The 27065-nt window shown below is 44.6% G+C and overlaps 1 protein-coding gene across 7 annotated transcripts in view; it reads right to left on the bottom strand.

The window, feature by feature from the left end:
- Window positions 1–27065, bottom strand: part of FOXP4 (forkhead box P4) — a 159484-nt gene that overhangs the window by 42978 nt on the left and 89441 nt on the right. For 4 of the 7 annotated variants that reach the window (XM_056844085.1, XM_056844088.1, XM_056844086.1 and 1 more), the window contains exons 4-6: window positions 17062–17184; window positions 12182–12268; window positions 1286–1436 (exon numbers count right to left, since the gene is read on the bottom strand). In XM_056844085.1, coding sequence (XP_056700063.1) covers window positions 1286–1436; window positions 12182–12268; window positions 17062–17184 — 361 coding nt within the window. The remainder of the gene's footprint in view (window positions 1–1285; window positions 1437–12181; window positions 12269–17061; window positions 17185–27065) is intronic. The other 3 variants (XM_056844090.1, XM_056844091.1, XM_056844092.1) reach the window with 3 other exon arrangements.

The following is a 27065-nucleotide window of genomic DNA, read 5'->3' as shown; positions in this document are numbered from 1 at the left end:
GTGTGGAAATAAGCAGCTGGGGCTTTTCCTGACAGGAATTTACCTCCATGCCATAACATCGCCTAGTAAATAACATCTCATCAAGTCATGACGTGACGTCACCCATGGGTCAGTAATGACCAGTGCTTGCACAAAAGAGTACCTTTACCTAAAGACCTGACCTGGATAGACCAGGCTAGTCTGTTCTCATCAGTTCTCAGAAATTAAGCAGGATGGGCCCTGGTCAGTATTTGGATGGAAGACCTCCAAGGAATACGAGGGTTGCTATGCAGAGCAAGGCAATGGCAAACTACCTCTGAACGTCTCTTGCCTCGAAATCCCTATGGGGTCACCATATGGTGGCTGCGACTTGACAGGAGGGGGAGGGGGAGGGGGAGAGAGAGAGAGAGAAGGCATCCTCCTGAAATTTGGCTATTTATCTACAAAAGCTACATTGCTAGAATATACAGACAACTTCAGTCCTAGCTGTTCTGGGTTGACCACATTATCTGGGCTGAATTTTGGTCATAATGATCAAATGAATCCAGATGCCAGACTGAAATTACAGCCAAATACCAGAGCCATTTCCGACTTTCCACTTAAAAACAAAACACTTGCATATCTTTGCTACTGCACAGCCATGCTCAGATTATCCCACTATGAAAACCAAAGTGTGTGTGTGTTGGTAGTGGAGGGAAAAACCAATCAGCATAGGTCACACACACAAACACAGAGAGGGGGAGAGGGGGAGAGGGGGAGAGGGAGGGGGAGGGGGAGGGAGAGAGAATATGCTTGTACCAATCCATTCAAGAAAGTAGATCGTAAATGTTTTAGGACTCCCCCCCCCCCACTGAGCATGAGCTAGGCAAAGTATATTAGTCTAGGATCTGCTCCTTTCTGTATGGACTGTCTCTTTAGCAGACAGGGGCATAAAATCTCCGCCTACAGCATACTCCCCCACACATACACCGAGAAGCATCACCACATGGAAGATTCTGCTGGTAGGTAATTACTGTGTTTCAATTTAAATACACAATACTAAGCACCAGATCTTTTGACATCAGCAACACAGGTCCCCAACATTCCTTGAATGGGAGCCAGCTCAGGTACATTAAATTCCGATCCAGCACCACTTTGCTGGTGCCTGTTCAAAGCAAATGCACGCCAGACGTTAGGCCCAGAGTGCACTGTAAGCAGCCAGCCTTTAAAATTAGCAGCCAGCCAACCGGCGACGTTAATTGCTGGTCTGGGTAAACGGGTTCTGCCCCACGACATGTTAAAGAGCGAGAAAGCGCACAGGTATTACCTTGTGGAAGGGTCTGCAGAGGAACGGTGCCTTGTCCTGGCTGTAAACTGACCAGCCCTTGTCGTTGGAGGTTTAACAGGTGCTGCTGCTGCAGCTGCTGCATCTGCAGTAGCTGTTGTTGGAATGCCAGCTGCTTATTCCCTAATGGCTGCTGGAAGACAAAAGGAAAAAATCAAAACACATTATTTTCAGCCCTGTAGCACAGGCCTGGCGGGACTCTCTCGGGTCTTGCGTAAGCAGCCCAATCCCAGTTTTAGCCTGGCTCACAGCCAGCACGGCTCACAGCCCTGATCTCTTGTCCTCAGTGGCCACACAGCATATAACGAAGAGCCTTTGATCTATCAGAGAAACAGAATGAAAGGGGGGGCGGAAGGGAGCGAAAGCCTGCTTGGCAGAGCTCTGAAAATGCTGAGTCTCTCTGTCAGACGTGGAGATCCATAACGTCTGCGTGTGTGAACTGTGCAGAGATGCAGAACGGCAGTTGCTCAGCGTTACCTACCCCCTGACCATCGCATCACAAAAGAAGCTTTTCTGGATCAGAACAGAAGACGGCCTGAAACAGTACGCTGTTGCTCATGACAACCAAAAAACACGGACCCAACGGCACCCATGAGCAACTATCCCACGGATTCCAACGAAACGTGGCCAATTCATTTCAGTGTGAGGAAGTGTGCATTTTTAAGCCAAGGGCCCACAGCACAGTACATGAGAAATGCGTGGCAAAGCCAGACACAGAATGAAATAGCTACATGGAATCTCTTATGTTCAAAGGGTACTATGCCACTAGTAACTGAGAGGCTACAGTAACAGAGGGCTTTCAGTGGGCATGTGACCATCTTTTTAAAAAAAAGTAAGGCTCAAATGCCATAAAAATCATAAAATAATAAGCAAGAACATCTCCTGAGTGATTTTCCTAAGAAAACTTTGCAACACATTTGCTGTTTTATTTCTACTTTCAATGAGTTTTAAATTAAACTAAATTAAAACGTTGGTTCTTGTAGGTTATCCGGGCTGTGTGACCATGGTCTTGGTATTTTCTTTCCTGACGTTTCGCCAGCAGCTGTGGCAGGCATCTTCAGAGGAGTAACACTGAAGGACACACAGCCCGGATAACCTACAAGAACCAATGAACTCTGACAGTGAAAGCCTTCGACAATAAATTAAAACGATTTAATTAAAAATAACTTTTCTGGAAAGCTAAATGGAACGTTTTTAACCACTCCCAATAACCAGTTTCTTAACCCGACTGGTTTATGCCAGCTAAGGGAGATGTGAAATTCATTTCCCAAACAGGATGAAGGATAATGATGCAGCCCTAACTAATATCCACAAATCTGTGCTGGTATGTGAACTTCAAGAGCTCCGTGGCCCAGAGTGGTAAGCTGCAGTGCTGCAGTCAAAAGCTCTGCTCATGACCTGAGTTCGATCCCGAAGGAAGTTGGTTTCAGGTAGCCAGCTCAAGGTTGACTCAGCCTTCCATCCTTCCTTGGTAAAATGAGTACCCAGCTTGCTCGGGGTAAAGGGGAGATGACTGGGGAAGGCACTGGCAAACCACCCCATAAACAAAGTCTGCCTAGAAAACGTCGGGATGTGACGTCACCCCATGGGTCAGGAATGACCCGGTGCTTGCACAGGGGACCTTTACCTTTTATGTGAACTTCCATATGCTTTCACACAGACTATGCATGTATAGTGACTGGCAACACACATTCAGGTAAGTACGTGAAGAGGAAAACACAAAGCAACGAGAGAGAATTAGCCAGAAGAGAGTTCTGAATGGAGAAATTGGACTAAGGAGAGGAAAGCAGTGATGATTTGAACACTTGTTTTTTGAGTAATTGTTTTAGTACTTAAAGAAAAGCAGAAACTGCTGACAAAGTACTCGTGTATTATTTTATTTATTTAATGTACTTAAAATTGAGCTAATGGGGGGGGGAGTAGTATATGAATATTTTATCTTTCTGGCTGTGACATTGTGCCTCTTCAAATAGTTACATTATAGAATACAGGTCTCTTGTGATGGTTTCATGGGACTAGAAACCACCTCAAAGGATTTTCCATCACAATTTCCCAGCTACCTCATTGCATTGGGGCTCCCAGAGGGAATCAAGAAGGTTCAGGGATGAAACCCGTGCCTGGGTATAAAACCTATCCAAGCCACTGGCTGCTAACTGTAACATGTGGTAAACTGACAGGGACAAGATGGTTTACTTTTCAAAGGAACCAGCTTAACTCCTGCTTTCCCAGTACTCAGGTATGATTGGTGGTTTGTGGGTGCCACTCTCACTGGTGCCTGCGTTCCTGGTGGTGCCTGGATTGGTCCTGTGTTGTTTTCACTGCTCTACTGTCACCTTTGCCTGCCGGCCACTTCACCCCCCCTATGCCCAGGACAGCCACTGCTGCCATTTTTTGCACTTTGGTACCACACAAGCTCATGTGAAACACAGAATATAGATTCCATGTTTAACACTGGTTCTAATATTTTATGCCTTATCAAATGCTTCATTAAATGCATATAGGTTTGCTCCTAAGTAAAGGTAAAGGTCCCCTGTGCAAGCACCGGGTCATTCCTGACCCATGGGGTGACATCACACCCCGATGTTTACTAGGCAGACTTTGTTTACGGGTTGGTTTGCCATTGCCTTCCCCAGTCATCTTCCCTTTACCCCCAGCAAGCTGGGTACTCATTTTATCGACTTCGGAAGGATGGAAGGCTGAGTCAACCTTGAGCCGGCTACCCGAAACCGACTTCCGTCGGGATCGAACTCAGGTCGTGAGCAGAGCTTTTGACTGCAGTACTGCAGCTTTCCACTCTGCGCCATGGGGCTCTTAATTTGCTCCTAAGTAGGACACAGAAATCAGTTAATTTTGCAAACTGTAACTGTCTTTAAACTATTTTGTGTATTCAGCAGCTTTAACAATGTTAATTTCCGAACAATGTTTTAAGACAGAGAATGTCAGCAAGCGCATGTGGGAAAAGGAAATGTGTATACACACCAGAAGTAACATCTAAGCCAAAGATCAAGGATCCCCTCCCCAGCCCTGAAACAGACTGTCCAGTAGGGTTGGCACACACACACACCCCGGCATGGATTCTTGCCTGGGACCCTCCATCTGTTCACTGCTAGACCAGGAAGTCACAGGCACAGAGCCCTTCAGTAAGGTCTGATCAGCCCTGGGATAAGAAGCCAAGGAGCCACAGATGCAATTCTGTACCTACGACTCCTCCTGCTACATTCCCCCTTTCTGAAGTCAGGATCTCTGTAGCTCCGGCCACTGCAGAATCAAAGCCTAATTAATTAGGAGGCCCTACACTATGAAAAGCAATCCATTGACCATGCAGCGTGTGCATACTCAGATAACTTGAAGAGGCAGAGAGAGATTTGTAGCAGCTTTATAGGGGGCTTCAGAGAAAGGAAAACTGGTGGAAGATTCAGAGCCCAAAACATTAATCTTGTCTTTGGTCTAATCTTTGAAGCCTTTGCCTGGTGACTCTGTGAAGAACAGAATGCCTGGTTGAAATGTGAGATGGTATCATTTTGGATTTGAGTAGAATTGCTAACTAATGAATCACTGGGGACACTGGCTCAGCCAAGGGGCATCACAACTGGGAAGAGGCATCCCCTCCAGACTAGAGTGCAAGCAGTACTGTAATGTGAAAGCATTTCACTGTAATGTGAAAGCATTTTTATGGATGTGTGAGCTGCACTTTGAATGGCCTGCAGGGAAGGGAGGGTATCCTTGTTACAGTCTACAAGCAGTGCTGCACTGCCTGTTTTGCCCCCTCCCCTCGTAGGCTTTCCTGCAAGCACAGGTTTCTGCCTGTTACATCAGGGTGGTTAAACACTGCCCCATTCACTCCACTTCCAGGCTGTAAAACAGAAGGAAATTGGGAACGGATTAAGTCATTAGAATCCCCAGGGCATGTGGCTTTCATCGCATAACAACGATTCAGTATCTTTTCTCATCTACTTGGGTTGTGCGCTCTAGCATCCCAAAATAATAGTAGGCAACAGCTGCGCTAGCAGCTTCTGGGAGTCTGAAGCACAGGAAGGCAAAGAGATAGAAACAAGGGGTAACATCAGCAGGAGAAACCGGTTTCAGCAGCATAGCTGCTTGCCTCTCTAAAGCTCCACTGAGAAGGGACATCGTAGTGCTGAATGCCCTTCTGAGAAGCTCAAGCATCAGGAGAAACTGGACACTGATTTCTAAAGTCATACAAGTGAGTGGTGGAGCTAAGGGCCTTTTTAAACAGCTCCCCTTAGAGAATGGATCAATTCAGTACATGTCACATGCAACACTGTAGTAGTAACATACCAGCACAGTTGCTATGACACGCCTATAACAGCTTCAACATTAAGTACTCTCATCACACAAATAATTATCCACTAGTGGAAAGAAAGCTTGTTGAACTGGTCTGAATACATTATAGCTAGTAAGATGTCAATTTGACTTAAGTTGACTTGTGACAAGGAAAGGTTTCTGACTGCTCAAACTTCCTGCGGCTGACAACCTACTGTCTAAAGATTCTAAAGCAAGTGGGAAGTTACAATCTCATCAAGTACTGAAAAATCATTCCAAGTTTTGGGAAATCATTCATTGTACCAAAATTAAGGGGCATTGCTAACTTACAGTAAACCCAGTGGTGGGGGAGGGGACTGCCTGATTACCAGATCATGCAAACAGAAGTACTGGATGCAAGGTAAAATAATGCAAGACAGCATATGCTAATTTGGGGAAAGGATTCAGCTTAAAATTTAGCCAAGTTTACCTTTAAAGATTTGCAAACTTTGTTGGTTTATTAGATCTAGCACTGAGCGCCGTGTGTGTAAAACTGCACAGTCCATCAGATGCACTTCTATCTTTCTTCCAACCTACCTTGAATAAGCCACATTCCTGAAACATCTTTCTCCTATCACCAGGAGCTAAAACAATAAAGCTTCCTTCTGATGTTTTCTCTCACCCTCCCCTGCCTTGCTGCTGCCAGAGTCTGAGGGTTTCTCTGGACACTTTCACTTTTGGAGGTCATCCACTGTGTACTTTTGATAGAACCAATGAAGTATGAAGCTTATCTGCCCCACCGATAAAAATCTTAAACACAAAGAAAGTAATTACTAAACCTTACTCTGCCAGTCACTAGCGCCCACTGGGTTCTCCAAGCGTTCCCATTCTCAGATGCACCTATGGAAGGTTTCCTGTTCGGGTGCAATCCCCAAATCCCACCCTCCCTCTTCCTCTCCTTACCCTTTACTCCCTTGATCCCTGGTCTTCTCCCTAGCGATGGGGTTTGAGTTCCTTAATGCATTTTGTCTGCACTCTGTTTACATTAGACGCAGCTGAGTGGGTGCAGCTACTGGGGTAACAGGCCCTGTCACTTTGATTTATGAGCACATCAAGAAGAGTTTCAGCGTGACACTCTGGACTGACAGGAGCACTTCATTAATCTGACTGCCTAGGTTACTCGCTGGCCAATCCTTGTATGCTGCCCCCCTCCCAGACTGTGCAATATCCGCTGGTGCACTGGGGCAACTGCCAGAGAGAAGGCTCCATAGGAAAGCTCTCCTCCCTTGCCTCTGGAAGCACAAATGAACTAGGTGTGTAATAATAATATTACAGAGATACAAGAGATACTATATACAAGTAAGGTATAATTAGCAGTGCAGGTACAGTTCATAATTTGCTAGCAATGTGAATTAAGTCACACCTTTCAAAATAAAAATGCTGTTTGGTTAAAGGAAGGAACAGTTCACATCAGAAGGCTAGAAGAACAGAGGTGTCACTGTTAGGATGCTAGTTTCAGATTTAGAAATCCTAGGTCTGACTTCTTGCTTTACCAACTTTTTTGTGATTTTAGGCAAAGCATGTGCTCATTAAAATCAAGTCCTTAAGCACTCATTGTGCAACAGGTGCCTTAAATATTTCTGTTCTCTAGTAGTATTAATTCTTACACTGACTCAGGGGTGGGATATCAACTCAAAATCAAACAAGCAAGCAGATACATGTCCACATACCTGGTTTTTCTCAAAGAATGGCCGATATTCTGCATAGCAATGCAATATTTTCAGACAAATTAACCCACCACATCAATTCTCTAAACCTATCCCAGAACTCATGGTTCAGAATGGAAACTCTTCATTTGTTGTCTGACACTCAACCCGAAGTAACCAGATGTTGCCCCTTGCTGCTCAACAACTTAATTTGTGAACCAGCAAATTGCTGTGCTTTAAAGCATAGCTGATGCAACTTGAACATTATATGGGGGAAGATGCCATCCCCGCATATATCAAAACTACACTAAGTGCAGGCCACCAGGCCAACATTTGCCAAGGCCATTCTGAGGGATTGTTTAAATGTTATATACAGATGTGCATTTGGTATATCGAAGGCAACCCCCCCCCCCAAATACGTTACTGATATTTTCAGGAATTTTTTAGCTGAATACACATCATAGATTCTAATCCCCCATCCTAGCCAGTTATTCTGATCCTGGAAAAAAAAACCTAAAAAACAAATCGAGTTTATTTGGGAATGCCAAATAGCAGCAGTTAAAGGGCTCTACAGTTGCCCTATGCCCTATGGTGTCCAGAGCAACAAGAGGGAGGGGGGGGATGAGACATTTCTCACAAGTAAATAGGACAGCATGTTAGGGGGCGCTGTACTGTTTGCCCAATCAAAGCTATGGTTTTACAAAGTGTTTGGCTTCAAATGGGGAGTCCAACAACCTTGTTCCCCCCATTAGCAGGTTTTCCAGGGAACAGGAGGAAGGGGAAAGGAGGCAGTGGCAAATCGGATTGCATGTTGGGGGAGTAGTGTTCTTTGCCCAATCACAGGAGTGGTTTCATGGCTGGTATTCTTTCAGATTTTTCTGACAGTGGGCGAAGAGCATAAAAGCAGGCCCTGACTGCAGCTAGACTCCATTACAGAGAGAGGTTTCTGGAATGTGCATTGCTAAGCTTGGCCTCAGCTACTGCTCTGAGCCTCTGGAGGTCTGCTGCTGCTGCCTGCAAGTCTGCTGTGACTGGAGCTGCATTGGAACCTGCCTGCCTGGAGAAGTTCACTGATCATCAACTGGTTTGAACAAATCAGTTCATTTTATAACTACTTAAAAGTTTTCTTAGTTCTTTATCTTTGCATTTGTTCTTTGGGTGTGGTGGTGAGTTGTGGTGGGTGCCAAAGGGCCTAATAAGCTCTAAATGCCTTTTGTTTCCTTCTATTTGGTTCTTTGCTTTTGCTGTTGTGTTGCTTGTATTGTGGTTCATCTTGGTTGGTTGGTTTGTTGTGATTTTTTGGGCTTGTGGGGTGGCTCTTTTTTAAAAAAAAAACTATTTTACTTTGTTCCCCCCCTTTCCATTCCAATCCTTTGCTGGGGGGGTCCTTTTTTGGGCAGTTGGTGGGGGCTTTGTTGCTTAGCTTGCTTTCTATGGTTGTTTCTTCCTTTCCCCCCTTTGCCTTGACTTTCTGATTTTATTAGTTGAAAGACTTCTGTTCTGCTTTTGAGTTGTAAAAGGGACTTGAGGTCTGTTTATTGTTGCCTGTTTTACCTTTTAATTTCTCTAGGGTTGGTTTGAGGGGTTGTTATTTGGAAGTTTAGTGTTGCTGCTGTGTTCTTGTGGTTGGTGGAGTTCTTGTGTTGTGCTCCTGTTGGTTTCAGTTGAGCCATATAGTTGTTGAGATTCTGGTAAGGTTTTAAATAGAGACTACTTTTAATGAGGAAGTGTTAGGAATTGGTTAAAAATGCTGAAATTAAATTTCAGCATAGGATTTGTGTTCCTCCCTAATTAGGCTAGTGCTTGGCAATTAAGAAGAGGCAAGGTTGTTTGTCAAACAATAATTAGCATAGATTAACTGTAAAAATCTTTTTAGTGTCTGCTCTGAGTTTCAAAAAAATTAAAGCCAGGTGGTTTTAGAAAAATGGTGCTTCAGGCTGTCCTATAGTTCCATTTTTTAGAAGAGAGCACCTGAATTCTTGAAAAGGAATTAGGTGCTCATTGCAGAAGAGGCAGAAAAAAAATAATACAGTTCATTGACACTTTTTAAAAAAATTTAAAATTCCAGTGTGGTTTAGTGGTTAAGAGCGGTGGTTTGGAGCGGTGGACTCTGATCTGGAGAACTGGGTTTGATTCCCCACTCCTCCATATGAGTGGCGGAGGCTAATCGGGTGAACTGGTCAGTTGCCTCATTGGTGAGATGATCACTCTAGATGGGAAGCTTTTTCTGTAGTTGAAGACACTGGCTTCTGCAGGCTGCTCCAGGATGCCTATCCCTGGTACATGGTCCCTGTCCATGCTGAGCAGGAATGTGTTGCTGTCATCATATGGCTGGCAAGGACTATGTGAAGGTACAGTTGTCCCAGCTGTGTCTAGCTCATGGGAGAAGTGTGCACATCACATCTGACATCTTGACCTGCCCTCAGGCACATCATGCATATCTCTCGCTGATGGTGCACTGGTGACAACCTAACAATGTTCTGGGTGGGGGTGGGGAAACCAGCATTAGGCAGGGTGAGGGCTGCTGGGCCAGCTACCATCAGGCTCTGCTCCACTCCAAGGTTCTCAATGAGGTAAACATGGCAGACAATATCTCTGCCGCCATCAAGAAACAGTGGGGTAGGTGGGCAGACAGGAACATCTCCATGGGCTTCATGGTGACCAATGGCGGTGCAAGCAATGGCTGTGCAGTGGAACAGGCACTGGTCCTCAGGCACATTTACTGCATGGCCCACCTTCTCCACCTCATGGTTAAGGATGCCTTGGGTCTGGGTTTTGCAGAGAATCCCAGCCTGGATACTGAGATTCGTGATTTCCGGTATCTCCTCCAGAAATGCCAGCATCTGCATCCTCTCAGTCTGTGTTGGGAAGTCGGGGCAAAATGCTCTTCTCAAAATAAAAATGTCACTAGAGAGAAGCAGTGGGGCAGCTATCCAATTTGACTGGAAGAAGAAAAAAAACATCCCTAATGCCATTCTGAATCCTCTTGCATCAAAATAGCTCAACTGAACCTTAGTAGCTGTGTGGCACAGGGGGATGTTGGAGGTGGGGCTGACTCTGTCACCACCCCAGTCCAAAATTGCTTGCTGAAAATAATACAGCTACACCAAAACTGTTCTTCATCTAGCTGGAGATTAAAGGGATAGAATAGGATAGGGGCCTGTGTGTCTAGCAGAAACTAGCAGAACCCGCATGCTCGTCTGCATGTGTGTAACATTAAGAACATAAGAAAAGCCATGCTGGATAATGCCAAGGCCCATCAAGTCCAGCAGTCTGTTCACACAGAGGCCAACCAGGTGCCTCTAGGAAGCCCACAAACAAGACAACTGCAGCAGCATCCTGCCTGTGTCCTGCAGCACCTAAACATTATTCTTTGCAGGGCTGGGAGGTAGGAAAATAAGAGACAGTGATTAAGGGCAGCTGCCATATCTAAAATTTCTCCTCTGAGGCAGTGATGGTGTGCAAACTACTGACAGAGGAGGATTAGTGTGCACACAAACCTCCTCCCTCTCACTTTCTGAGGCCTTAGTTGGGGAAATAATGGCTTGTATGTTTTTCAGTGGATAGCCACTGAGTCTGCTGGGTTTGCCAAAGTGGTTTCCTGTGCTTAAGATTGTTTTGCTAGGCTTCTGTGGATTGCCCTTGGTTCTGCAAAAAAGGGAGGAGGGGAACACCCTGCTGGGGTTCTCTGGTTTGACATTGGTTCTGCTGTGCTTCAAAAGTGGCCCCCTGTGAAGATTATTCTGCTGGGCTTCTGTAGACAGTCCTTGGTTCTGCTGGGTTTGCAAAAGTGCCCCCCTTGCTTAAAATTATTGTGCTAGGCTTGGCCGTTTAAAAAAATCTGGCTGGGATTCTCTAGTTTGATATTGATTCTGTTGGGCTTGCACTGCCACATTGGCCCTGGGTTCTGCTCAGCTTTTCATTACACGTCAGTTCCACAGGCCTTGCAAAAGTGCCCCCCTGATTGATTTTGTTCTGCTGGGATTCTCTGGTCTGACATTGGTTCTGTTGGGCTTGCCACGTTGGTTTGTGGTTTTGCTGGGATTCCTGGGCTCTGCTTTGTTTCTCTTGAGCTTGTGTTGGTTCTTGGCATGGGAGGCATTGACCAGTATTTGCTGCAGGCATGCCTCTCTTCTTTTGCCCAGGAGGGGGGAAAGCTGCTTCCCCCCTCCCATTGGAAACAATGGAGGATGGATGGAGGCTTCTTCTTTGGGGGCCCATAGAATTGAACCCCCTGACCCAATCTTCTTGAAACATGGGATTTCTTTGTGGACAGTTACCAACAGTGCCTCTAGCTTAAAAACAGACCCCAGATAACTTCCCCATAGGCCATAATGGAGACAAATAAATTCATATTCCCAAATAAAACCTGAATACAAATACCATACTGGTATTGGACTTTGGGGATACAGATATTTTTTGGCTCCAATATACCCAAATCCAAAAAATACCAAAAGAAGTTAACGCACACCCCTATATAGCAGGCACCTGTAAAGCACCACAGAGGAACACGCTCTGCCTCCCCTCAGCATGACAGAGGCAAATAAACCATATGTATTACATAATAAAAAATGTTTAATCAAGACAAATCTTTTTTTTCTGATAAGCGCTTCCCCTAAATTGAAACATTTACTCTTATTAGTCTGAAATTTGACACAAAGAATCCCTTGGATGAATGGTACAATCATAAAAATATCATGCAAATTGGATGTAAAACAAAAAAAGTGACACTATCGGAGAAGTGATTCCTATAGATCTCAAAAGAAACAAAAACAAAAGAATGCAATAACCAATGCAAATTAATTATTTTGACACAAAATAATAAAGAGAAGGTAAAACACCACCCCCATTCGTTCCTGTACATTTATATCTGTAGCTAGAGACCAAACCTACATGAGGACAAACTCACCTCTTTGGCTTGCTGCTTTCCAGCTTGCTGCTGAGTCAGTAGCTGCAGATGAAGTTGCTCCTGTTGCTTCTTGTAGTATTCCTGCAGCTGGGAAGAAGTGGAAGGGAAGAACAGAGATGGCACATGAGACATCTACATTCTCAGAAATTCCAGCACCTGCATGGGTGCTTGTACATTTAGCACCGCCCCACCACACACAGCAGTTTCAAAGCATTGATGGAGGCTGAAAAAACTGTACTGAAGAAAGGATTATCCCCCTCTCGCCTTGTCCTGCACCAAAGATCCAGCCTGAATTGGGGGCCTCACTGCTATTTACTCTTTAATCGTTCATGAATCTTTTGACATAGCATTTAGCCATAATCTGAGCATCAGGACTGAGCTGTAAAGAGCTAACCTCTTTCCTGGGAGTAAGCCCCATAGAATAAAACGAGATTTACTTCTGAGTAGTTCTTCTTAGGCTTGCTACATAGGTACTGTAAATGTGCAAAGTATACACTGACACTATGTAACAGGCTCAAGAAACCACTGAAAATGAGTCTGTGGAAGCAGATTCTTTACATTTACTTTCTTCATCATTTGAAGGAGGTTGTTAACAAGCCCATTTTAGTGATAGGGAAACAGAGGCTGAAATATTAACTTGTTCAAGAAGGAATCTCCCGGGAACGTACATGTCATACTCTAACCACTGTATCACTTTAGCACCCAGAAGCTGCAACTGATATTTCCTTCTCAACCTCTTTAGAACTTCACACCAATCTGGTGTCATGTGGATGATAACTTTCAAATTATCTAGAAATACTTCATTGGTATGCCTGAAACCTTCACAGAAGCAAATGACTGAACTCTGAATTACATTCTACTTTCTTTGTCTCCTTGCACCTGCAGAATCCAGTTAGATGCTCCTTAAATTTCCACATTAAATCATCATTTGCAGAACAGTAACATTGGGAGAACAGTAACATTGTGAGTCACCTTTCTACTTAAGCAGAGGCAGATAAAACCTTAGCCATTGCTTTATAGCTGAGAAAGAAACTGCTTCTTCCAAACTACAGAGCTCAGAATATTCTTGCAGTGGAAGCAACTGCCAAATGTAATGTTTTTCTAGAGGGTGTGGCAAATACATGTAAACAAATAAAGAGAGAGAATCGAAAAGAACATTCCCAGAATTTAGCAATATGACTCACTAACATCTTGAATTACATGAGACCCGGGCTGTAACCTCCTGTCTATCACTAAAGCTATTTGGAGTAAGGGAAATGGGAAAAGAAAGAAATAGGGAATGTGTGCATTTTTTGTGATGGGTTGTAGCCAGAGACTAACTGGTTTAGTGCAGAATATGCACAGCCTAGTCTCTTCCCAGGGTCAAAAGGGAGATTATGGAGGGTCCCTTCCAATATTGTCTACAAAATGGCTGTTAGTTGACTGCACATTGTATTCACATTTAGTGCTCCAGCTAAATTGATTTTGGTATATCATGACTGTAGAAGCACCTTAGAGCACCTCTTGCACTATTTGTGTGTGTGTGACGGGACGAGGCCCTGTCCCGCATCCCAGACTCCCCAGCGGCCATGCCAATCACCGGCCCAAGATCCCAGGCTGCCTCCTGGGCTGAGCCCGGAGCTGCCCAGGGAAAGAGGCAGGGGGAAACGGGCTCCTTCTCGCCCACAGGAACATCAGAGGAAACTCAGAGTCCTGCCACCCTCACTGCCACCGTGGCTCAAATGCTGCCCGAAGCCTCAGACCTATGAAGAATGTCGCTGAAAGACGGCCCTTGCCCCACCAAAGAGCTGAGCATCCGGAGAGCGAGGGCGGGGCAAGGGCGTGCGGCATGTCCAGCCTCTCCACATGGGGCTGCAGGAAGCACCCACACAGAAACCCATTTATGGACTTCTGGGGGGTGGGGAGAGTGGAGAAGGGGTGGAGCCTCTCTGGCCTGGAGAGGACATAAGGCCAGAGGAGAGCAGAGGCCGGGGAGAATGCTAGAGGCTGCCTGGGATGCCTGAGTGGAGTGGCAACCTGGCAACCACCGAGGGGGAGAAAGCTCGGATTCCCCCTCGGACTGATCTGAGGCCAAGGAAGCTCCCACGGCCTGGTTCCTCCCCAGACCAGAGAGCCCTAGGGGGGTAAGGGTGAAGGTCCCACATGACAGTATGAATATGGTTGATGTTAGATAAAACCACAGGGGGAAAAATCAATATGGTCAGTACCTTCACATTAAACATGTAGAAAGGCTAAAGTTGCTTAAGACTACTGATACAATGCCATCAAGTAGCACTTTACAGGCCTTCATCAGCAAAACAAGAGAGTGGTCCCTGCCACTGAGAAGCTTACAATCAGAGTGGTGACAACGGGGAAAGACAACAGAGTGTGGCCATGCTTAGGATGGGGGGAAAGTGTTAAGCAAACGTTTTAACAGGCAAATGATACGCTTCATTGCAGCTGTGTGTAATGAAGCCTTGACAGCCACCAGAGAGAAATTTCAGGAGGAAAGTGACTGGCAGGTGAAGGGTGTTTTGCCAGGGAGAAGCAGCTGCTGTGTCATACGTTTATTTACTCCTTTGAGGCATATGTGGAAGCGTCCTTATTCCACTTCACATGTTGCCATGTTATAATTCAGCTATTCTCTAAGAAGCCACAGCACTTTGTATCTTCCAGCTTCTACAAGAGTGTGCATTATCTTGTACTTTACCTCTCCCATTACAAAACACACTTGGGCTGCTTTTCTACAAGGCAACGATTGTTCATGTAGCTCTCGTCGCTGGTGCGAATGCATTAGGGGCATTAGCTGCCACAACGTAGCTTCCACCCAGAAGTTCTCCCCGAGCTTTTCTTAGCTCAACCCCCCCCCCATGGTCACCATGCCCCCCACACACCACCGAAGGACTTTTTCAGGCTTTTTAGAAAAACCAGTAACTGCTCTATCACTATAGCATACTGTTGTTGTTTTTAAAAAAGAGCCCCCAAAAAGCCTTGAGTGGGGGGAGCATTTTGTCCACACCATATACAGACATGCCTGAACAGCAACATTCCCCAAAAGGTTATATTAAACCGGGGTTGGGGGAGATCAGAAGCAAGCAGGGAAAACCCAGACAGTGGAAGATTAGGGGATGCATTGCTGCAGTTTGGAATGCAGTTTGGAATGCCAAACCAGAGCAAAACATCCATGTGGAAGCAACCTTGGAAATGAGATTACAACCTTTAACTGGTGCACAACACGATTGATTTCTACGGAACCACGAAGCAAATACTTTTGCTCAACATCTCACTTATACCACCTGCAAAAAAAACCAGTCATGCCACTATCTACAGCTCAGAACACTTAAAACTCTGTAAACGATTCCTGGCTAAAGGAAACTGTTCAATATGTGCTAGGTAACATTACTCTAGACTTTCACGGGGAAGCCACTTCCAGCTCCTTATGCTGTGCCCTTCCGAATGAAATGATCTGCAGATTGATTTTTCCACAGGAGGGGGCCAGAACCACAAGAAAGGTCAGCACAGACTTCCATAAAGCTGGGGGGGGGGGGAGAAGCTGGCTCCTGAGGAATGCCCCTGGGCATTCTGGGAAAGTCCTTATCAGCTTGTAGTTGACAGTGCTGACAGCAGAAACTTCTCTCTTTATGTCTGCTGAACAGGTTTGGAAAGCCTCCCTGTTTACTCAAAAGCCAATCAAAACCAGGCCTCTGTATGGTATTCTGAGTACATTGGGTCAAGAGGTGAGAGGTGTGATGTTTGGTTTTCTTCTTGTGGAGAATGCCAGCTATTCCGGCCTAGGCTGTTTAATTTGCAGTCAAACGTGTTTCTCTATCTGGCTCCAGAGAGGCTCTGAGAAGGAAGGACCCCACCCAAGTTAGTGTTTACCTTTTGTTCTTTCCCTGGGGCCAACCTTGACTCCTTATCAGTATGTTGGAAGTAAACAGGTACTGAAGGGTGTGGAGGATGCTGTAACTTTTCATATTCTCTCCCCCTCCCTGGAGCAAATGTTTGTCCAAACAGTTGCATTCTGTTTGGGAGTTTTATTATCTCCTCTCTTGTTCTTACCATTTCATAGTCACCTTCTGCCAAATAGAAGCTTGATTTGTGAAAGATCCAAGTCAAACTGCTAAAATTTTCAGAGCTAATCTTTCAATCCAAATATGCAATTCTAGCTTTGTGAACAAGTGGGGGAGGGGTTCAGGATCATGCGATCAAGAACAGTTAGGCATAGAATTAGGGGAAGACATTAAGTCCCTCCCTCCCCCAATTATCTGCGGCTATAATAAAAAAGGAATTCCTTATGGAAAATAATGGTTTACTTTAAAATAAAGCTGTATTGTTCCACATGCATTTCAAGGTTACTATGTGTCATGAAAAAACTTAGCCCGCAGCTAGGGTTGCCAGCCCCAGGTTGGGCAATGGTAGCTTTAGAGGGTGGACTTTATGGCATTATACCTTGCTGAGGTCCCTCCCCAAACGCTGCCCTCGCCAGGCTCCAACCCCAAATCTCCAGGAATTTCCCAACCCAGAGTTGGCAGCCCTATTTCCAGATTATTTTTAAGGTTTGTATAGAGCTTTTACCAAGATGGAACTAAACAACTTGACCTCTGCTAGGGAGATTCCAAGCTGAACACTATTCATAGGTTTAGGACAATGGAAAGAATGCATCCTGGAAGTAAAACACACTAGATTTGAAAATCCAGTACTAATACCCTGGTTCCACCACTTGGGCAAGTGACCGTGGCTCAGCCTCAGCACTCCAAATGTGAAAAATCTGAATAGAGTCCTACCTCAGATTTTACAAACAGGAAAAACTCCACCCCTCACACAAAAGATGCTGACACAAAGGTCAGCCCTGTGACGTCTCCCTGTGAAATGCCTGCCTCCAGGGCAGACAGCCTTACCTGTTGCAGCATAATTGCTTGCTGCTGCTGCAGCAGTGCCTGAAGCTGGGGAGGAGACAGGATCTGCTGCATCTGCTGCGGTGTGATCATCTGAGGAGACATCATGGCCACAGACACTGGGACCTAGAGAGAGGGAAAGGGAGCAGTAAGGGAATGGCATTGTGTATCAATTGTTGGGATAGCTGTCACTTATCATTTTGGGAATACACCCTCATGAGCAGCTTATGCTCCCATTTTATGTTCCCATAGTGCAACTCCAAAAGTGTGGGAAAGAAGATGTAACTTACACATGAATTCGTATGCCTGCAGCATTCCTTCCCCACCATGAAGGCAAGAGGGGGTGGGTGGGCATGCTCTGAGGACTGCATATTTAGGTAGACTGAAGGAGCAGAACAAAGATCTCCTCTCGTCCTCAGAATGAAGATCAGATTCTTTCCCCAATCATATTTTTACCCCAAAACCTAAGACAGACCAAATATGCCCAGGACCAAATCAGACTTCGGTGCCAAAGACGAAACAGACAGCAGGGTCCACATTTTCTTTTGCGTTATCAACAGAATTTGTTTTTATACTGCTCTTCCACCCCACAAAACTGCAAGTTTGAAATGATCATTCATTCTTGTCAAGGAGCTGATAGCCTTTTTACACAGTTCTTTTTGAAAGACTACATGAGTGTTTATGAGAGTACACATTTATTCTTTCTTATACTAAGAAAGAGCACTTTTAAAAAAAAATCCATCTAGGTGTAAGGGCGGGGGGAATGTTCCCCAAGAGATGTCATCAGCACCATCCCACAGTAACCATTCACACTTCTAGTGTGGCAGTCCTGGTTGCACTACTGAGGGGCGGGTTTGGTGCTCCCTTTACAGTGTGAAATGCTACAAAATGTAGCAAAGCTCATTTAAACAGGCACATGCTAGGCAATGATCCTTCCATGCCTTTGAAAAACCATTTCTGTATATACCCTGAGATTGCAAACCCACCTGCCCTGGCAGTCATACCAAAGCCAGAAAAATGGAACACATTCTAATAGCCCCGAAGGTTGCTGTTGCGGTGGCCTGCGTTGCTATCAAAATAGAGCAAGCACAGCTTTAGAACTGGGTCATCATAATTCACTGGGGCTCATAAGTGGGTCAGAAGATACACATGAATTTCAGTATACCCTTGTTGGAATACAGAATCAGGGATGATTCACATAACCAATCTGCTTGCAGCTGACCACTTTTCTGCTCTGCTCACTAACAGCAACGCTACCGGTAAACTGACCGTCTGAATCCTTCACCACAAACCATGCATTTGTACACAACAGTTCATTCTACATTTGCAAGTTTTACGTAAAATTGTATTGCTCCTCACAGCAAGCAAATTTCAAAGAACCCCCATGAGACACGAAGGGAGTTGCAACTATGAGCTGAGTAGCCTGTGTGAATCAACCTTCAGCTTTAGGTGCATTTGTTAGGACAGAAAGTACAGAAAGGACAGAAACTAAAATGGAACAGGATTTATTTCTATCTGAAATGACTAGAAGATATTGCAATATTCATGAGTCCCCCCTCAGAAAACCCACAGCTAGGTATATAGTCCCAACTCTAATACGACTAAGGAGGTCTCTCTTTCAAATGAGGTCACTGCAGTGAATCATGCGCCAATAACCCACTATCTTTTCATACAGGTGTAATTGCAAAATATTGATTAGTTATCCACCATTCATCTGATAAGTTTCACTTTGACTTAGATTTCCCTTCCATTTTCCTGTTATACCCACATAACAAATGAGAATGTCGGTGCAACAAGTTAAAAATGGCATCTCTGCCATTGAGTCTCCCTCCACTTCTCCAAATCTTTGAGCTAGGAAGTCTGCGAATAGCAGTTCTGCAATGACATTAGGGATCCCAATGATTTCTAGCATCCTTCAAACGAAACCTCTAATCTCAGAGTTCATTGTATCCTAAAGCCCCTGCAATTTAAATAACTCCAGGAGACATTCTCAGTGTGTGCCTTCCTTTTCAAACAAGACTGAAAATGGAAAGCAAAAGGAATTAAGAGAATCATGAAACTGGCCTGCTCTCGGCAAACCACTATTAAGTGGCGCACAAACTACTGCTCTTGCTATTCTCCAACAGCTAGGGGAAGAATCTGTGTTGACAGAGTGTAAAACTATTTATATGACACATGTACACCCTGCCTTTCTATATTTGTTCAAGGCAGCTCACAACAACACTGGGGAAAAATAAATAAAAAACAGCTCAAGACATAATAAGACATTGGAATACAATCTAATTCAAATATATGTTAAGAGGCAGGCCTTACTCTTGCCTAAACTGCAGGAGAAAAGAGGACAAACCCCCTGCTGCAGAAAGCTGTTATATCGTCCACCAAACTGGAGCAGTTACCAGAAAGATTCGTGCTCCACAGTTCAGAGCACTTCACCTCCTGGACAGCGGAAACAATGACCACAGCACATAAAAATGATCTCCAGGTAGGGTTGCCAACCTCCAGGTACTAGCTGGAGATCTACCGCTATTACAACTGATCTCCATCCAATAGAGATCAGTTAACCTGGAGAAAATGGCTGCTGTGGCAATTGGACTCTATGGCACTGAAGTCCCTCCCCTCCCAAATCCCGCCCTCTTCAGGCTCCACCCCCAAAATCTCCCGCCGGTGGTGAAGAGGGACTTGGCAACCCTATCTCCAAGTAAATGGGCTCATATGTTGAGATCTAGCCTGTGAAGGGCTTTCAATGGTCAGTATCAGCAACCTGAATCAGGCCCTGAAGCTTCCTGGCAGCTAGCACAGTTGGTACAGGAGTGGTTATATGTGTTCTTATCCTTGAATTATTAAGTAAAGGCATTTTGAACTATCTGCAACTTTTGAACAATGTTCAAAGACCATCCTATGAAGAACATGCAACAGTAATCAGTTCTTGAGGATATCAATGCATGCATAAGTGTTATAAGGCTTTTGGGTCTAATACACTGGCTGCAAACCTTCCTAAATGGCGCCCGATACAATATACTTTGTTAAGTTAAATTATTGTTAAATTAACCAATAAATGCAACATATACTCACCTAGATGGTCCCTTCAAATATTTTTTGATAAAATGTTGGAGCAAAAAACCAAGGTTGAATGACCAGACCTAAATCCAATTTATCCTGGCACTATCAAAGTATTTTCAGTTACCCATACCTTTAACTTCAAAAGAAAGTGCCTAGCATACAGCTTCCTTATATTCTAAGTACACCCACATATTTAACCATCAGTAACTACTAATCCAGAATCAACCAGATTACATACCTACTACAAAAATGCTACATAACAGATAAAAAGTCCATGCTTAACCGTGCAATCCTGAAGGGGGGGCAAATCCCCATAGGAGCCAGAGTAACCCTGCGCTAGCATCTGTGCCACTCTGTGCTGTGATAAAGTGGCACAGATGCTGGTGCGGAGGCACATGCGCCAGCGCCGCAGAACAATGCAGCAGTGTTGGCTTTGGCCACTGCCGCGCAGGCAGCAAAAAACCAGAAGTGGGTGCCTGCACTGTGGTTGAGTGGGCTTTCCCTGGGCGTTCCCAGGGGTGGGGCTGACATTAGTCAGCTTCCAACCTCCTTTCAGCCTGGGAACACCCCTCAATGCTGCAGCATTGCTACACCAGCAAAATAATGGTCATAGCCCCGTGTAACTCCATGGAGGAGTTTCACAGATTTTTAAATGCATTTTAAACCTTTATTTTTTGGCTAGGAAACTTCTGTGGAGGCGGTGCGACTGCACCGCTCCTGGCCGCTGCCTATCTACCCCCCTCTTCAGGAATGAGCTGCCTGGCAGTAAACCTCCTAATCAGTGTCACTCCTGCCTTCTCTGGATTCAGGCTAATTTTGATAGCCCACATCCATCAAACCACAGTCTCTAGGCATGAGTTCAGGCCACAGACCATCCCTTCCGGCTACCTAGATAAAGTTGAATGTCATCAGTTTATCAATGATATCCCACCTTGGAGTTAATGGCACCTTTGCCCTGAAGCTTCCTCTACTCACAACTGATGCTCTACTGCTAAACTAGAAAATGCATGAAGAAATCCTGCCAACTCCAAAGATACCATGGATTATCCTAGTCCTTCCCACATGGAATGTGCTGACCACAGTCACCCTGGACTTCCTTTGGTCTGCCATTCAACTGGGGACCATCTGGGTTTGTATAAGGACTGGAGTGAGCAAATTAGTGTGCATACAACAAATATCCTACTATTGTGCAAGAAGAAGGAGAAGAGTAGAAGTTGACAAACCACAACCTCCAGAATCCTCCGGCCTGAGCATGTTTCCATGCAAACAAAAACGAAAGTGGTGGCACACAGCAATCTGCACAAAAGGACTCCAATTGAGTAATATTTCACCCAGCATTTTCACAGCATGGAGTGAACTGGCTCACTCCCCAATGCCATACTGAAAGGAAGAGAAGATATTGTCTTGAGCAGATGCATGAGATTTCAATTAATAAAGTAAGCCTATAGATACATTCCTATAAGCAAAGGGAATTATGTGCATGTGTTGGAAGAAGTAGGTAAAATCTAGCTAGTATAAGATCAAAGGTTCATGAAGGGTGTAGAAAAACAGATGGGCTATAAATGAACTATAACGGCTCTTAGTATTTGCATTTCAGAGCAACTTTTAAATTGGTATCTGGGGAGAAAGTCACCAAGAAACATCCACCTCCAAGCTATTAGCGACCAGTATTGTGAGTCTTAAGAGGAGAAATATATAAACAGAAATTGTTAGTACTATTATTATTAAGCAAGACTCTGAAGAGACAGCGTAGAAAGATCCTAAATAAATAAATAAGCAAGCAGCAAATAACTATAAATAATACCACTCTAGAACATACTATATTCTCAAAATGAAGTCTGATTAAATAGCATGCATTCATACAAAGTAAGCACTAATTTGCATGGGGAAATCATGAAAATCATCTATAGCAACATATGACAATTGTATGTGTATACATTTCACTGTAAATGACCTTCGAAGCTGAAATTAGCTGTGTATACATGAAGTGGGTCTTCATTTAAACATATCAGAAACAGAAATCAGCTATAGAAAATGGGATTGTTAGTTAGCAAATAAGAACTGAAGTAATTAACAGTTAAAGAATATATCCAGTTTCTCTGCACCACTCTTCACAGAAAGCAGTGTTTGAAAACTACTCACATCTGAACCGTTTATTTATTCATTTACAAAATGTATGCCCTGCTTTCCCACCCTCTCCAGGGCCAAGGCACCTAACAGACATACAAAATGAAAACACACGTAAGAACACATCTTAAAAACCATTAAAACCAAATAAAAACACATCATTAAAGCAACTAAAACCAAGCTAAAATATAGATACAAAAGCAATACAACAACAATTAAAAGGAGGGCAGGAAGGAGGGATCCCTGAGGGAATGACAGACAAAACAAACAAAGTCTTCACCTGCTGGCAGAAGATGGCAACAGAAGGGAACAGACAAGTTTCCTTGGGGAGAGAGTTCCAGAGATTTGCTGCCATGACAAAAGAGGCCCTGGGTTGACATCTGCCTGATCGTGGCAGGTGGGGGTACCCGAAGCAGGGTCTCAGAAGATGACCATAGATGTACAATAGGTTGATAAGGGAGTAGGCAGTCCCTTTCAGGTATGCTGGTCCAAAGCATTAAAAGTCTACACACCACCTTTAATTGTGCCTGGAAACATGTTGGGAGCCAGTGTAGATCAGCAAAGATTGAAGTGATACAGTCCACACAACCCACTCCAGTCCACAACCTGGCTGCAGCATTCTGCACCAACTGAAGCTTCCAAACACTTTTCAAGGGCAGCCCCACAATAGAGTGCATTGCAGTTATCTAATGTAGATGTAACCACGGCATGCACCACAGTGGCCAGCTCTTCTCTGTCTAGGAAAGGCTGCAGCTGACTAATGAAGCTGTTAAAAGGCACTCCTGGCCACAGCTGCCACCTGCTTACCCAGCAGTAGACCTGGGACCAAAGGCTTCTCCAGATGACAGGCCAGTTCCTTCCTTCATTGTTCTACCTGATAGCTGCATAAGATCCTTCCGTCCCCGTTACATGGCAATCAACTGACAAACATTAAATGCCAACAAGTCACTGGAACTAAATAAAACTTCTGAATGGTTGGTATATAAAATACGAAAACAGCCTCCTAAGTGTTACACTCTACCAGCCCAGTTTTCATTTCAATTAGCTGGAAAACATTAATACATACTGTTAAACCAGTGGTTCCCAACCGGTGGTCCGCAGACCCCTGGGGGTCCGCGAGAACTAAACCAGGGGCCCGCGAAACAAAGTTTACCACCAGGGGTCCGGCACGCAGCTCTCTCCCTCTCTCACAGTTGAGCTGCGGCCGTGGCTCAGGGGCCGTGTGTGAGGTAAAGTGCCCTCCTCCTCCTCCCCCCTTTCCCTCTCCTCACAGCGCGGCCGGGTTTTGCACGCGGCGCTCGAGGGCCGGCGGCACCAAGGCGGGCAGCGGCAGCAGCCAATCAGCGGGCAGGATTTTCCCGCTGGTTTTGGCTGGCGGAGGAGGCCGAGGCGCTGAGGACGGGCGGATGGCAGGCCCCCCAGGGAGGGAAGGAGCCCAGGCGGCGGCAGCGAGGAGGAGGTGGTCTTGGATTTGCCTTCCCGTGGCGATCCTCCTCGACCTCCACCCCATTCCCTCTTTATAGGGCCGTGTCTTCTCCCCCTCGCTCGTCCTCCTATCTCCCAGCCGTTTGTGGGGAGGTTTTGCCTTGGATTTGCCACTCAGATGCACGTTTTCCCCATCCAGATTCTCAAAACTGTGCGTGGGGGGTTATTGGCCATTTGTGAATGGGAGGTTTTGCCTTGGATTTGCCACTCAGATGCACGTTTTCCCCATCCAGATTCTCAAAAAACTGCATGGGGGGTTATTGGCCATCTGTGAATGGGAGGTTTTGCCTTGGATTTGCCTTTCAATAAAAAGTTGTTTGTATAATTGAAAGCTCTGCTATTGTGTTTTTCTTTTAAGGCAAAAGATGTTAACATATGAGTTGTTTTTTCTAAACTAAAACCTCAGTATTCAGGTTAAATTGCCGCATTGGCGCTCGGAATTTTTATTTGGAACCTTGGGGTCCCTGCACCGAACAAAAGGTTCTAGTGGTCCCTGGTCAAAAAAAGGTTGGGAACCACTGTGTTAAACAGAGAAGAACTCAAATGTGAAACTGCTGATCTTCTAACTAAGATCCCTAAGATCAGCCTCTGTACTGGAGGAGTGGAGAGTGGCCAAGGCAACAACCATTTTTAAAACAGGATATGCGGGGAGGGATCCAGAAAATTCCAGGTTGGTTAAATATCTTGGGGTAAATAACCCCAGGTAAATTGACGCAAAGCACTGTTGAAGATAAAACTGTAAAGCATATAGAAGGGCAAGCCCTGCTAAATAGAAACCAACATGTCGTCTGCAAAGGTAAGTCCTGTCTCACTAATATTTTAGAGTTGTTTGGAAGTGTCAGTAAACATATGGGCAGGAATGAGCCAGTAGATATTGTTTATTTGGATTTCCAAAAGGCTTTTGACAAAGTTCCTCACCAAAGACCCCTGAGCAAACTTCAGAGTCATGGGATAAGAGGATAAATCTTCTTATGAATTGGAAACAGGCTAAAAAACAGGAAGCAGGGAGTAGGAGTAAATGGTCAGTTCTCACCATGGAGAAATGTGCGCAGTAGGGTCCCTCAGGGATCTGCACTGGGACTGGTGCTTTTCAACTTGTTCATAAGTGACCTGGAGTTAGGGGTGAGTAGTGAGGTGGACAGTAGCGCAGATGGCACCAAATAATTTAGGCTGGTTAAGACAAAATGGATTGCCAAGAGTTCCAAAAGGATCTCTTCAAACTGGGGGAATGGGCATTTAATTGGCAAATGTGATTCAAGTGTACAGTGATGCATATTGGGGCAAATAATCCCAATTTCACATATACACTGTTGGGATCTGAGCTGGCAACATCAGACCAAAGAAGGGACCTTGGGATGATAATCGATAGCTAAATGAAAATGTCGACCCAGTGTGCGGCTGCTGTAAAAAAAGGAAATTTCCATGCTGTCCGTAATTAGAACAGGAATAGAAAATAAAACTGTCACCATCATACTGCCCTTATACAAATCTATGGTGACACTACACTTAGAATATTGTGTACAGTTCTGATCACTGCACCTGAAAAAGGATATTGTAGAGCTTGAAAAGGTACAGAAAAGAGTAACCAAAATGATCAGGGGGCTAGAGCAACTGCCCTTTGAGGATAGGTTAAAACACTTAGGGCTAATTAGCTGACAAAAAGGCTAGTAAGGGAAGACATGACAGAGGTCTATAAAATTATGCATGGTGTGAAGAGAGTGGGCAAGGAGAAGCTACCACAGGATGTGGTCATGACCACCAACTTGGAAGGTTTTAAAAAGGGAGGGGAAAAATTCATGGATGATAGGGCTATCAATGGCTACTTAATCGAGATCATGGTTATGTATTCCCTCCAGTACCAGAGACAGTATACCTCTTTATATCAGTTGCTGAGGAGAACAGGCCAGAGAACGCTGTTGCAGTCATCCTGTTTATGGGTTTCCTAGAGGCAGTTCATCGTCCACTATGTGAACAGAGTGCTAGACATACTGGACTGATCCAGCATGGCTCTTATGTTCTACGTGTGGCTTCTGTGAAGGGAAGTCTTCATTCACAAGTCATTGCACATAGCAACAAGATGTAGATAGGAATGACCCAACCAACATTGTTTAGATTTTCAAAAAATGTTTAGGGAAACTCAGTGAATATCTAAAACAGCAAGGCCTTATCCGCTCTACCTGGAACAACTGCCGTCAAGCCTTTTTTTCTTCTCAGAGCAAATTCCAGCAGTAGTTACCTATTTGGTAACGTTCACCATAATTTTTCTTTCTTCTTCTTAATAAAAGGGGGTGGCTTAAGACATTTAAAAATGGGGAGGAGAAGAAATCAGCTCAACAAAAATTAGCCCTTCAGGGCTAGTACTCTGAGCATGTCCCGGGATAAGCAGAACAGGGGACATAAAGAAGACTGATAGGTAAACAGATGCAGTGATGAACCAATGAGTTGGCCAGTTGCCACAGGCAGCCTAATAGCAGCTTGATGCACACTAAAATGAGTTGCATAGACTGAGGAGCCAAGCCAGAGGCTTTGTAAGACCAGATCCACTTCTGTATGTGTCACCCAATAACAGCTAAGTCATCAGCTGAAGAAGTTCCTTCAGGCCAGCTTCACTGGTGTACCCCAAAAGCAGCAGAAGGTGGACCAAGGGTTCCTTTTTCTGACTTTGTGCAAAGTGCTTAGGTTTGGCCCCCATTGTCAGACATTTGCTTACTTACTTCATTTATACCCCCCTTTTCTCCTCAAGGTGGCTCACAACATTCTCAGCCTTTTGAGAACTTATCTTTAATTCCAACATATGACACATACTTATAACGTTTTGCTACATAAGTTTATCTTCCTGCTTTGCCCTCTTTACCTAGTGTTTGGCCCCATCCTACAAGCTGAGGACAAATTACTTAAAAACAGAGAGTAAAAGTGATTACTTCATTTCAGCCATATCTTTTGCTAAAGGAACTGGCCAGCCACAATCTGCACTCTATTAGATAACGTGAAAAAAAGAAAAACCCAACCAATTATGTCTAGAGTTGAAATGGCTCATATCTGAGATGCATCTTTTTAAAAAGCTGTACAAAACCTACCAGAAACAGCTGTTACAATCTGCACCCAATCCCTGCAGTGTCTCTCATTAGGAATCTACTGCATTCCCCCCTGAATGCAGACAGAACTTCATTAGAGACACTGCAAGAATATTGCTTCTTTCCCTCTAGTTAGTGGATCTACTAAAAAAAAAAAAAAGCTTGCTATGTGTAGTGGATCAACCCCATATCAGCAAGTGCTAACACAGAGACATTATTCTTACCTTTAATTTTACTCAGAGTTTAAATCTCAGTTGAGGA

The sequence above is a fragment of the Euleptes europaea genome, chromosome 2 (assembly GCF_029931775.1).
Source record: "Euleptes europaea isolate rEulEur1 chromosome 2, rEulEur1.hap1, whole genome shotgun sequence".
NCBI lineage: Eukaryota > Metazoa > Chordata > Lepidosauria > Squamata > Sphaerodactylidae > Euleptes > Euleptes europaea.
The sequence above is the reverse complement of the archived record's forward strand: the minus strand, read 5'-3'. Positions and strand labels throughout refer to the sequence as shown.